The sequence below is a fragment of the Cebidichthys violaceus genome, unplaced genomic scaffold (assembly GCF_023349555.1).
Source record: "Cebidichthys violaceus isolate CVI_PGR_0920_01 unplaced genomic scaffold, fCebVio1.0.p SCAF_216, whole genome shotgun sequence".
Taxonomy (NCBI): Eukaryota; Metazoa; Chordata; class Actinopteri; order Perciformes; family Stichaeidae; genus Cebidichthys; species Cebidichthys violaceus.
In genome coordinates this window covers 30071-44165 of record NW_027176391.1, presented here as the reverse complement: position 1 = coordinate 44165, position 14095 = coordinate 30071, and the positions used below count along the sequence as shown (strand labels likewise).

At 44.0% G+C, this 14095-nt stretch overlaps 1 protein-coding gene across 1 annotated transcript in view; it reads right to left on the bottom strand.

Annotated features, from left to right (window-relative positions):
- The window catches only part of hivep2a (HIVEP zinc finger 2a), a 50992-nt gene that overhangs the window by 9737 nt on the left and 27160 nt on the right, over positions 1 to 14095 (bottom strand). The window contains exons 2-11 of the mRNA XM_068717515.1: positions 12745 to 12819; positions 11288 to 12622; positions 9054 to 10933; positions 8586 to 8846; positions 8159 to 8327; positions 7883 to 7964; positions 5901 to 7659; positions 5630 to 5787; positions 942 to 1117; positions 120 to 221 (exon numbers count right to left, since the gene is read on the bottom strand). Of these exons, the coding sequence (XP_068573616.1) occupies positions 120 to 221; positions 942 to 1117; positions 5630 to 5787; positions 5901 to 7659; positions 7883 to 7964; positions 8159 to 8327; positions 8586 to 8846; positions 9054 to 10933; positions 11288 to 12278 (5578 nt within the window). The 5' untranslated portion in view covers positions 12279 to 12622; positions 12745 to 12819. The remainder of the gene's footprint in view (positions 1 to 119; positions 222 to 941; positions 1118 to 5629; positions 5788 to 5900; positions 7660 to 7882; positions 7965 to 8158; positions 8328 to 8585; positions 8847 to 9053; positions 10934 to 11287; positions 12623 to 12744; positions 12820 to 14095) is intronic.

Genomic DNA, 14095 nt, shown 5'->3' with positions numbered 1-14095 from the left:
AAATCTATACATAAGCAATGCAAATTTGTGACAGTTGCAACACTTTTTTAAACAAATGGTTTTAATAGATTCATGTAGCGTGTGTGTTTTAGTCACTTGTGTTTTAGTGTGTTTCTTACCTCCTTCGTCTGCCTCAGTGTCCTCAACAGAAGACATGGAGACTCCCAACTCCAGACACTTTTTCATATGAGCCTTAGACTTCATGTGCTTCGTCAGGTTTCCTACAAAAAACACACACACACACACACACACACACACACACACACACACACACACACACGCACGCACGCACACACACACACACACACACACACACACACATACCATTTAATGACCTTTCGACTAACTCTTACTGGAAACCAGAGCTTGTTTGGCTACAAGAGTGACAAAGAGGGTGAAATGGAAATAGAAGCAGCGTGGCCACAAAATTACAATTTAGAAATTATATATAATTTATACATAATGTAATTTAATGACAAAATGACTCAACCTGGTCTGGACTCTTGGTCAGAAACATGCTGTACGTTTAAAAGAGGGGAGTTTAAGGTTTGAAAATCTATCAGGCAGATAATGGCTTCTTTATTAAAGATCAGATGTCAGCGAGTCAGCATAATGGGCCCCTGATATGAAGAAGGTTCCTGTCTGACCACAGCTACAGACAAACAGCCTCTCTGCATGTTTTATTCATTCATTTAACCACTTAGTTCAGTTTTTTTCGGATTCAGTTAAAGTTTTAATGTTGATTTTTCCTACTAATGATTTAAAGGTCTTTCTAACCTGATGAGGAGCAAATTCATCAGATGATTATGAAACAATGAAAATTGTAAACCTCATGTTTAATTATGGCACAGCTATATAATGGTGACTGCAGTGAGAAAATAGAGTTCAAGTCTACCTTACAATCAGATTCCTAAACAAGCGGCTTGGAAAAGAAGCCCCACCTTTCGTTTTGAAGGCGAAGTTGCAGAACTTGCAGACGTACGGCCGGACGTCGGTGTGCGTTCGGATGTGTTTCTTCAGCATGCTGGGTTTCTTACAGCGGATGCCACACTCCTCGCAGATGTATTTCCCCCGACCGCGACCGCGAACGTAAACGTAGTCCTCATTGGATTTGTACCTGGAAGAAGCGCAAGTGACGAAGAATGAATGGCGATGCGTTTCTTTCTCTCTCCGTAAAACAGAAATGTTTAACAGTTCAATGTTTCCTTCAATATCAGTGATCAAAAGCTAAAAAGGGAACATTACTTACAAACTTTTATTCCGAATAACTAGAAAGCACATGCACTTACAAAATGTAACGAGATTATCATACAGCAAAACTGTATTTAACAGCACAGGCTTTTATTCGCTTCAATCACTGAATTAATGTATATAAGACATATTCAAACCAACATTGAATATTACTTGTATTAAAATCAGATATCTATCGCATGTTTGTAATATTTTTTGTCAGTGTGCAAATGAAAATGAATAATGCAGATATAGATTTATATAGTATTCATTTGCATATGAACCTCCTGAAAAATATATCTGGGGACTGGGATTCTCTGTCTTACAAGTAAATTAAATACATATATTTGACATTTAAAAAAAAGTTGATTTAACAATATATCAATCACATTTTTTACACAACAGCTATTTTTGTCAGTGCTCTCTGCAACCAAAGACATATTTTAGGCATTTCTACAGTGCATTTTCTTGTTTGTTATTGGCTGGTATACACACAGATATGTTTGTTGTAAACTAAAATCTGATATACCATTATATTCATAATCGCCACCCAAGATAATAATACATTTTCCCGATGTTCCTTTATTCTTAGTCTTTTCCTCTTGGATACATCTACCTGTACAAGCCTCTAAGAACTATTAAACACAGGAAAAAGAATCCCTCTTTAGTTGACCTGGTCATAACCCACACACATATAATTCAACTGCAGCAAAGACTTCTTTGTTTCAAGGGATCAGAAGCTAAAATGGGAAACAATGAAGCATTCCACCTCTTGGGTTTTGTGTTCATAGTCTTTATGCTGCTCCTTTTTTCTAAAAACAGATAACCACAGTCCTCCCTCCAGTCCCACACTTATCCTTTTACAAGACTTAAAAAAAAAAACATCACTGTCAGACATGATTTTCTATCCCAAAAGAGGCTTCGAGTGAAACAGCGGACACTTGGCAGCAGGATCAGTGCACGTCTGTCTGTCATGGAGAGAAATTACCACCAACCACCAGTCAACTGATGGTAAATTGAGTCTGTCTTTTCTCTGCCGAGAAGAATCACATTCAGGTTCCTTTTTAAAAAAGAAAAAAACAGCTTTGTGGTGAAATAGTTTAAACGGCTGGTGAAGCGTGTCGTTTCCGGTCTCGTCTGCAGCGGCCGGAGGACTAAGCAATGGGTAGTTCAGGGCCTCATGTGTTAAAGGAGGTCAAATATCAGGTGCATCAAACAATCCGTCTGCGTCAACGAGGGGGAGATTTGTCTTTCAACTGCACCGCGGAGTGGGAAATACCTCTGAACGCTTGTCTGAGTCGAGACGTTTACACAGCTGTGGCCAGTTATGAAAATGAAATATAATTGTTTTGTTTTATTCGGTTTTAGTCGCAGCACACGCTAAGATCATGAAGCAGATTCTCTATCAAAACTACTGAAACTTTCAAGGGACACAAAGAAGAAATTATATATTTTCTCCGCCAGAACTTGCACTTTGTGGATTTCAACCTATTTTTTGTTTTTTTTTAGGTTTTTGTGCATCAGTTGATTTGTTTTTATGCACACTGTTTATGTAAGTGCATATGTGTGTGTGTGTGTGTGTGTGTGTGTGTGTGTGTGTGTGTCTTTGCCTGTTTGCCCTCTTTGTATGCTTTTATCCACTTATTTCTTCTAAAGTGTCCTTTGGGGACAAAAGAGAATTACTTCACTGTCTGCTGCATTTAATAACTCCCCCTGCATGTGTGTGTGTGTGTGTGTGTGTCTGAGAGCATTTGCATGTGTGTGTGTCTGCACTGTTTTTCAGTAACCTTGGTCTTATTGGCTCTACTGTAAGACTATAAAACGTTATGACACTGTAGGAATGTCTTAAACTACAGAGGGCCATTTAATGCAGGACACATTCCTCTGATTTGTAAGTGGAAAAGAAGCTTTATGTGACTTTAATAACATCATAATTAATAACAAAGGATGTTCTTGGTTTCATTACTATCAATCAAAACCTTTTATTAGGTGTCACACAATGGCAGCCCATGTTTGACGTGGAAAAGGCTCATCTTGTTCAAATGAAAAGCACATCTCACCACACAGCAGATCTCTGTAAGTAGGACTGGGTATGATTTAAAATTGTGCAACACTAATACCAATATGATACCTGAGTTTCAATACCAATATTTATTCATGCATAGCTACCACAGTAGCTATGACTTCTTTACTTCTGGTATTTCACCAGATCTGTGTATACAATCTTACAATTGTATAAACGTGTCTTTCTTCAAATCCCTTTCTCTAAATACAAAAGTAGCTTTTAAACATTAAATCTAAAAACATTGTACTTTGCCTCAATATAGTCAAACATTTGCAAAGTTACAAAGTCTTCTTAGGTTTACTGGATGTTTAGGAAGCCAGATGCAAAATGTGCCTCTCTTACCTCATGTAGCAATAAACTGCAAACTCATGTTTAATTTCCCATTTTTGAGTCTTGCCAGAGTAAATAAAATGTAGACTTCAGTCAGGCTCTGAGGTCATTATCAAGTTCTAAAACTTAAAAATAATTAAAACTATGTTATTATAAATGAGATACTTGTTGTGAAATACAACAAAGTACAATACATGTGAAATAAATCTAATGAAACGTCTCTTTAGTCCTACTTCTCTTAATAAAATAAACAAAATGAATAAATATGCTGATGTCAGGAAAACAGTGTGAAACAGCTTTTAAAATACAACTAATGAGAGACAGATCCCACTTCACACCAGTCTATAAAAGTGAGAGCAAGGATAATGAAAGCCGACGTCCAATTACAGCGATGCAGCTCAAGTTGTTAGCCTGTGATGGGTTTACCAGGCTCAAGCTCTTGGCCTGACTCTCACAGGCACAAATTAAGCCCAAATAATAGGTTGTAAAAGGATAAGTCTTTTTTTTTGTTCATATACTGTATACCTAAGAAGATTTTTCGATCACGCTGAAACAGATGTCCTTAAAGTTCACATGAAGGTCTATGTTATTTTTTTGTTGAATATTGAGCTGTGAGGATAGAAAAGCTAATCAGACAGCTGAGTATTTTGTTCGACTGAGGCCCTGGTTGTTTGGTTTTTGTGAGGGGAAGAGCAGCAGCTGTGCATTGAGAATTCCAGGTGTCTGAAGTTCATATTCAGTCTGAGATCATCACTTTGGGTTTCTCTTACTGTAATTAAATCTCGGTTAAAAAGCAAAAGATGAACAGGCTTCTGCCAAGAAGACATCTCAGCTCTGGAGCTCTTTATAGATTCAGTTACGTCTCTTAAATACCTTTCTAACACTGGTTATTACCTGGTTTTACTGTTGGTTATTCTTTTAGTTTTACCTCTTGACACACTCCCCTTCTTATTACTTTTTACCGTTGTCTTTTTCTTTCATTCCCTCCGCCAATGAGGTTATGTCTGTCTGTTTGTCCATATGATAACAAAAAAACTACGATTTTCATGAAAGATACAGTATTTTACCTTGGGGGAGGTTTGAGCTGATCTAGTTGTAATGCTGTTTTAGAGTTTAAATCTTATTTTACCTTGCTGTGAAAAGTTCTGGATATAAATGTTACTATGGAATATACTACTAAGAGGGAGCAAAAACATGCTTGCTGTCACACTCAAGCATTGCTTTTAAAACGATTGATTGAATCTTGTCTCAGAAAAGCACCATAATGGAATCAGGTCTCTAGCCTTTTCACTTTCAACTGACAGTGTTATAAATCCCAGATCCAAATCGCTGTAAATATCTAACCAATTATTCCTCAACAAAAGCGCTATCTGTGCAACAGATGTGACTGAGAGTCCTTTTGAGTTATTATGCAAAAAAAACCAAACAAGTGACTGAAATGAAAACATCATTTCTATGACATGGATTTTGAAGATGTCGCATTTGTGTCTGGGAAAGCCTTGATATAATCATACCAAATATAAACCTATTCATAAAGATGCATTTATATAAATATTTTTATGTAAGGCTGTCTTTGTACATTTTCCCTTTGATTATTGGCTTTCAAGTCTTATTAGGGTTTGAATTATTTAGCAGACAATTTGAATTCTAGCAGTTTTCCAAGTCACGGAAAAATAAACAGACGTCATATAGACTTTCAGTAATAGACTTTCAATCTGCTCTCTACTCTTACCCCGCTGGTCTCCAAGGAACGATGAAACAAACTCTAGAATAATATGTGTGATGTGATCTGCTGTACAGTGAAAGGGCAAACAGCAGGAACGACGTTTAAAAGCTCTATCATTCAGATGTCATGTGGGCAAAAATACCATCAAAAACTAACAAATATGTGTGCTATTCATGTCAGTTGCTAGAATACTTTTGAAATTGCGCAATATTGAAAAGATTTCAGTCACTTTATTGCACCAAAGTTGTTGGACTGTTGTGTGTATTTGCAGGACGTACCCGCCTTCGAAGATCTTAATACGGGTCGGTTCGGTGGCGGGCTGTTTGACCGAGACCTCTTTTTCCACCTGCTCCTCCTTTGAACGGTCCCACTGCACCACTCCCTTCATCTTCCTCCCGAAATTACTGGCATCAACTGGCATCAGCTCTGGTTTCAACTAGAGAGATGAGAGAATAAGATGGAACCTTTCACACTTCCTGTGCTGGTGTTTTGCACCCATGCATGCACACTTATGTGTTATTTTCTTTATATATTTGTGTATTTTATTACCTGATCAAACCTCAGCTTCCAGGCCACAGATGACACCAACTTTCCAGAGCTGGGTGGCGACATGGCTGCAGTTGAGTACATCGAATCCGTGTTTCTCCTCTGTTTGGACCTCAGCAGGGCCAGCGCAGCCTTGGTGCTGAGGTTCAGAGGATTGGGGTTGTATGAGCTTACACACCACGAGCTGTAGACGGAGCTATGCAAGGCCGTTTGGGTACTGTTGGGTTTTGTGTAGTTCAGGAAACACCAGCTGACCCTGCTCATAGTGCGCAGGCTTGGGAACTGGAGGTACTGCTGAACGTCAGCCACATCCGTGAGTAGCAGAGTTTGACTCGCTGCTCCGGGTAATACTGCGCTTTGGTTGGCTGCTAGCTGAACCAGCATGCTGACAGGGATTTTACTGGGAGCAGGCTGATTTGGGTTGTCAGTGTCCTCTGCATCGCTGGAGGAAACCATTGACTGGGGGCTGGAGCTGGGCTCCGGGACTGAGTCGTCCACATCAAGCTCCTCTGGGGAGTCCCGACCACCTGAAACTGGGGAGCGGTCTGTGACGATCTGCAGAGGAGGAGTGAAGCTCTCGGCCCGGGGAACATCAGAAAGGTGGGGGGCAGAGGAACGGACAGGAATGGCAATCTTGGTGGCAACGGGGAAGTCACTTAGTGGAGGAGAAGAGGACATCCTTTCAGAGTCATCCATGGAGCCCTCGCTCTTCAGATGCGCTCGCTGACCTCTGCCCTGCCCCTTCTCAGGCTTGTTACCGCTTTCAGTTCCACTCAGCTCCACTGCACTCATCTCCTTAACAATCTGTCCATACATCCTCTCCTCCTTCACTCTCTTCTGCTGCTTAGTCTCGATGAAGAGCTCCAGGGAGCTGGCGGGGGAAAGCATGCGCTTGCTGCCTCCAACGCCAGATCCTGAGGCGTCTGTGGTGGATATGGTGCCTGATGTTAGTGACAATGGGATCCCTGTGTTCAGGCGTTGCTCTGGTAGTGAATCTGGAGCATTCCAGAGTGGGTAGCGCAGCGCTGCACCATCGGTGTGTCCGAGGAAGTGTGATAGGTTGAAACCTGCCCCACTTATGCCTCCTCCTATTCCTCCAGGTGGTTTGCTCACACTCACAGCAACAACTGGAGGAGACATGTTGCTGTTGTCAGCACCGCCTGGCCTGGCTGACATCTGGCTAACACTGGTGTACATAACACTACCATATGATGGCACATGGGTTTGGAGCCGCACAGGAACCAGCATACCAGGCAGCGAAGACTGGGAGCCCAGGTTCTGGGTGGCAAAGACTGGTTGGACCTGCTGCAGAAGCATGGAGGCAGTGGTGGAAGTGTGCAGGGAGTTTTTGGAGGAAAGAGAAGCAAAGTTTTGCTGTTGTTGCTGGGACAGGGGAGAGTTGCGAGATGAGAAAGAGGCAGGGTACATTTGAGAGCTTGGCTTTTCTGATTTTCCATCGTGTGGCTGCTGATCATGAATTTGCTGCAGGGAGTGAAGTGGTTGTTGTTTGTGGAGTGGGTGTCCAGACAGGGAGCCTGGTGATCTGATGTGGAGTTTTTGGAGTTGCTGCTGGGCCTGGAGGGTCAGCTGCTGTCTGGGTGTCTGACCGGCCTCCTGACTCCAGAACAGACTGGGTTGCTGGTAGGTAAGGTAGGGTGGACCACTCGGGTACTGCTGGATTACTTCCTTATTCATGACCTCATGGCCTTGATATTCTCCCTCAGATGAGGAGCCCTGGGTCTGCAAGCGATGCTGATGGGACCTATTGTGGAGAAAAGGTTGAATACTTATAAGTATTATTATAAGTAACATGAAAAAGTATATTGTAATAATAGAACCAGTTGTAGAAGTGGACAATTACAATTGTTGAAAGAGTACTGGCAGTAATGGAAAAAACAACAACTAATTTGCTCATTCCATCACAGTTGTATAAGAAGGGCTATTAGTAATTTTAGGGTTGCATAATGAAACCCAGACTTCCTTACCTGACAAAAAGAGGTTCGTCCTGCAGGCTGTCCTCACTGATACTCTGCTGGATGTGATGCTGATGGTGCTGGTGGTGAGACCCTGCAAATGTGCATAAAACATAAGAATGTCTTGTATGTAAAGTATTTTGAAATTAAATTCTACCCTACAAAATAAATCCCATATGTGGAGAATGTGGTCCTAGTTTATTGAGTAGAGAAAGACCTCAACACATGTTATCATGGTACTGAAGTATACATAATTACTATCTAACAGTGCTGTAATACTGAGCTTACCACCAGTGCTACTGCCAACTCTCTTGGTTCTACTGGTTACATCGCTGCTGCTGTGGGGGGATCCTGTTGGGCCAGGCCATGCCCCATGTTCAAGAACCTCCTGTTTGATTGATATCTCAGCACTCCCTGGTTCCTGGATGACTGCCTCTGGATACACACTCAGTGAAGCCTGTAAAATGCATTGGAAGTGCAGCTGGTCAGTTATGAAATGAAATGCTGTGTTACTTACGAAGTATACTATGTAAGCCTAAATGTAGGTGCAATCACTATGCAATGATAGTGTGAGGAAATCTGAATGAAGTGACACAACAAAAGTTTCTAGTGGTGTCTTGAACCTTACTGAGCCCCATTGTACCTCTACCATCTACAAACTTCAAGTCAATTTTTTTTTTAAGAGTTACAATAGTAAGTCTTTTTTTTACGCTACCTGTCGGACAAGATATCCACGCCGGCGGTCCTTCATTGCAGAGGCACTGGAGTATATCTCTCCCTGTCTGGAGGAGGACAAGCTTCCGTAGTCAAATGATTTGCTGCGCATTTCAGGCAACTCTGTTGGCAGCGTGCATGGTGCCTGCTCCGATGAAGACCTCCTCATCTCTCTCTGCTGGTGGTGGCTGGAATGACCACTGCCAGGTACCGTCAGGAACTCCGACTGCTTAGGGCCACCACCAGATGCCAACGAGTCATCCTGGTTCAGAATCACCAAGACAATTGGTCAATTTGGACTTATTGGGAACAAGCTGTGCATTTTTGGTGCTGTGTGACAACATAGACAAATTATATAACAGTAATGACAATGTACCATAACTATTGTAGGACCAACGCAAGCAGTGCATGTTATGAAAACTGTGCTAAAACCGCTAAGATGCTTGAAAGTAAATATAAATTGGAGTACCTGTTTGGTGGGCGAGACAGACTTGAGGCCTTCATCTCTGTCAAAGGACATGGAGAAGGAAGAGGAGTGGGACAGGTTGCTCTCCTGACTGGGGCTTCGAGACAGGCTGGTGCAGGTGGACTCAAAGCTCGATTCCCCTGATGAATGCTCCATATCCGCCAGGCGCAGCCTCTTCTTCTTGGGTGGGAGCTTTTCCGATGGCATCTGGGCGAGTGTGTCACTCCTCTGTGGTAGCTGGAACTCCTCCACATGTTGCGGCTGCTTCTCCGGCTCCTTGGTCATTGGAGCTTCTGTATCTTTTTCAGGCTTGTCTGGCTCCTCCGTCACCCTGATCTCAGGAACTTGGATGTTGGGTTGTCGCACTAGTTTGTGTGGGATGTGATAAGGCTGGCCAGGTGACGCTGCAGCTGACGAAGATGAGAGGGAGGCCAGGTCACTGTCGCTTTGCAGCTGCTGCTCCATGCTCTCTGTCCTCAGTAGGGCAGATTCAGGACTCAGAGCATCTTCAAAGATATCTGTGTCGGACTGTTCAGAGTACTGGCTAGACAGAGCTTTATCTGAAGGCTGATATCCTGGCTGCTCAAAAGACTCTGACTTCTCAAAGGAATTTGGCCGGCTGAGTGAGTTGGTGTGCTGGATGACTGATATGACATTCCCAGCTGCCTTCCTGCTCTCAGAGTCATGAAACAATGCAATGTCCTCAGAGCACATGCTGGCACAGGTATCAAAGCTGTCAGACTGGCTGTGAGCGCTCTGAAGAGAGCCTTTCCCTGTTGGGGTGGCTCTTGACCCATCAAGACTACCTTGTTTAAACTCATAGTCTCCTATCATCTCAACTGAACCACTACAGCTACTGTCACAATGCCCAGGGCTATCCTCCTCATCCCCAACACTCTTCTCTTTCCTCCTTTTTCTTGTGGCTATTTCTGACATGCTAACTTTAGTACCATATGGGCTGTAGGCGATGTGCTCTGGGACTCCTGGGTTGCGCTCACCAATCTTCATACCCAGAGATGAAGCTAAATTCTTGGGCATGTGTCCATAGCCCTCGGCCTCTCCTACATGAGCTTCATTGGCTGAATGTTCAAACGCAGCCTGTCTTCTGAGTCTACGCCCTGGTGGGTAAAACACATCATCCGACGTCATCATCTCATCGAAGGAGTGACTGCCTCGAATGGCAGGGGGGACACTGAGGTTAGGTGGGGAGGAGTTTGGCATGGAGTTACTCCTAGTAAATGTCCCAGAATCCGATGGTGGCTCCAGAAGCCCTGTACTGCTTTGACAGGGTCCTGTTGGATACTGCTTGGGATCTCCAGAGACTCCTACATCACCTCTGAAACAGATATGATCCTCAGCTATCTTCCCCATGTCCAGAATAGCACCTGGTTGCTTTAAGCTAGCTAAGCTGGGGTCGGCACCTGCCATGCCCACTGTGATAGACTGTCTTGATCTGGAGTTGGGTCGGTAGTACCAAGTCCGACCAAACATAATCTCTTCGTACGTCTTGACATTAGTATTTGGAGGGCTGATCTGCTGCTCTGCACTCTCAGAGCGTGAAAAGTAGCCAGAGTCTGTGCTGCCTTTGCTGTGAGGACTGAGGAGGTTCAAGGACTGGGACATGGCAGATTCAGAGTCCTGACCTTTTTTCTCATTCAGCCTCAGGGCCAAACGTTGTTTGATGGTAGGGGAGTCATCCAGTGAATGCGCTCTTCCAGCGTGTGATGCCAACATGTGGTGTGACCCCTTTATGTCCTGAAAGGGTGGGCACTCCATCCCTGTGGAGGGGACTCCCCCTAGCTTGGGGACAATAAGGATAGGCACTTTCATAGACCCCACCAGGAGCTCTTCAGCTGAGTCTGCATATGCTGGTTCCACACCACCTACATAGTGAATAAAGTGGAGCATGATACAGAGAAAAGTAAAGCAGATGTAGTCGCACACATAAAAAGATTAGGATTGAGTAAAATTTTGAGCAAAACATATAGACATATAGGCAGGGAATGAGCATGTTAGGCAGCATACAGTGAAACAATAATACATTAAATGTATGATTGTAAATTTCAAAATTTACAAAATTTTACTTTTTTATTTTTAAAGTCTTGATCAATAAGAAAAACAGGTCCATACCAAGCAATGTATGCATTAAAACCCTTAACACCAATTGATTTCACCGTGATGATAACATAATGCATTTACATTTTTTATGAATGTTTTTTAAAATGGGAAAATCTGACCTGTATTCTTGTCAGCTTCAAAGGGGATCTGCGGTATTGGGCTGTCTTTGTCCGTCAGCATGGTGGAGCCCTCCAGACCTTCCTCATCTGTATCGGTACTCTGCTCTCCATCTGAGTGGACCTCGGCCTCGCCCACTGGGGAGGCCTGGTCCATGTCCCCACTGCGGGCCACGGCTAGCTCTGAAAAAGGTACGAGTCCAGCCTTGATGGCATGAGCATGGGACTTGCGATGCTTGTAAAGGTTGCTCTTGGTTTTGAAAGAAAAGCCGCAGGGTACGCAAGGATATGGCCTCTCTCCAGTATGTGAGCGGATGTGCTTCTTCAAGACGCTGGGCTTGGCGCAAGCTCGACCACAGTAGTGACAGATGTACTTACCGGGCTTCTTCGGCTTCTGCTCTTTTTTGCTATAGCCCTCCTCTCCAGGCTCAGGGCCTGACTGAGAATACTGACCGAAGGAGCTGGGTAAACTGGGAGATTTCTGGCGGGGAAACCTCCCTGCCCCAGCCCCATGAGGATGAGCGTGTCCTGGGTGTCCTACCGGGTACAGGTCATCCGAGGGCAACTGGCCAGCAAATGGCCAGGCATGAGGCTCTAGACCCGGCTGGGGTTTGGCTCCTGAGAGGAAGCGCTCAGTTTGTGGATGCTGAGGGTACGGCTGACCGAGCTGGTAGGAGTATCCCCTTGGGAACCCCTGAGCAAAGTGCCCTTGCGGGTCTTGAGATGGCGGGCCTCCCATGGCCCCAACTGCAGAAGGTCCGGATAGCAGCTTCCCAGAATTCCCTGTAATTGCGTACTTCTGCTGGGGTGCTGATCCCCCCGTGGCACCACAAGGCAAACTCTCAGGTTGTCTTGCCTCTGGGTCAGCAAAAGTGCTTCGTTTGGTGGTAGCAGAGGGCTCGGACGCCCACTTTCTTTGCAGAGACGCCTTCTCCTTCACTGTTTCCTTGTTTGAGCATCTCTGCCCAGCGCCAGCTGATTCACGAGCCTCCATTTTTCGTGACACTCTTCCGTGGGTTAGAAGAGGGAGGGGGGTGGTGGGGGAGTTGGGAAGGTGGGTTCTGGAGGGTTACAAGGTCCCAAAACTACCAGGCATGATAGCTGAACCTTTGAAGGCTGCCGAGAAGTTCACAGAAACAGGAAGTATCCGTCCATTGCTGAAATAGACTGATTGTAAAGCCAGGCTGGAAACAGGAATCAGGAAGTGGAAATAAAAGAGGAGCTTTAGTGGATAACATCAGAAATGTTTCTCTCCTTTTGCCATTTTGTAAACACTAATGTTGCTGTGCGTTGTTTTTCTGTCCAAATCATCTAAAGACAGAAGAATCCTTGAGTGATCTGGAGAGGACACATACAGAAGAAACATGTTTGTGGACTTTTGGAGCACATTTTGAGTTAACAGTGTGTTCAAATCAAGGTTAACACAATATACTTAATATGATCAAAGGGTGAATACTCACTTTTCTTTCGGGGAAAGTGTTTGTAGATCCTCTTTCTTTAGCTTCGAAAGTCATCCAGTTTTCTCACGCAAAGACCTGCACCAAAACAAAAGAGAGAAAAAGCCAATTAGTTTTGTTATCAAATATTATCCATTTATAAAATCCATAAACTCAATGATGGTACGGATGACAAGTAAACCTACAACCTGACATCTCCCTCTTACCATAAGTTAGATTTGTGTACAGTAAGATGTACCATTTTGGCTGCTAAGCGCAACTAAACACAATATACTTGTACAGGAAGGACTCATTAAGTTGTCAAGTACATGCCTGACGTGTGAATGTAAATGTCATTGATTGTTCAGTTAGTTTCTTCACACTGGAATCCATCTGTGCTTTTTGCCTTTTCCACCCCTTCCTCCCTCCCTCCCTCCCTCCCACCCTCCCACCCTCCCTCCTCCTTCCACTCAGTGAGTCACTGATGCAATGCAAGCCCACGCTGTTCCTAAAAAGACACAAAGGCTTATAAATAGCGCTGTGGAAGTGACGTCGGAGTGTCATAATGTGTGTAGGCGTCCAGAAAAGGCCAAGTCGAAGAGCAGCCGTCAGCGCTAGCACCTTTCCTTCCTCTCTCGTTGTCATAATTTGATCTAACTTGGTGTGTAATCATTCAAAAAAGCAAACAAGAGAACACACACACACACACACACACACACACACACACACACACACACACACACAGAGAAACAAAAAGAGACACACATACACACACACACACACACACACACACACACACATGTAGAGACAGTTCTCGCAGGCATTGCAACTGCACTACAAACACTGCAGTAGATGCAGTGTATATGTGTGTGTTTCCGTTGTTTAACGTTTCTCAACCGCACCAACACCTGACTACAGAAAGCTACAGAGTGCGCACACACACACACACACACACACACACACACACACACACACACACACACACGCGCCTGCTGAAGTTGCATTTTTGCATTGTATTTCCTCATCTCAGGGTTTTAACAACCTCCCACGCATCGTGATTGCAACACACACACACACACACACACACACACACACACACACACACACATACACATTCACGTCTCTATATTGTACACACACACACACACACACACACACACACACACACACACACACACACACACACACACACAGTGCGGCCTCAGTGCTGGTAAGCAGGCCTCAATGACGTGAGTGTCTTGGGGCCCAACGTGAGATCTATAAATAGCAATTGAGGAAAACATGCTGTATTCTTAGCAGCCGGAATGTTAACTTTGGGCTACCTTGTGTTTTTCCCATGCACCCCCCTACACACACACAACACACACACACACAC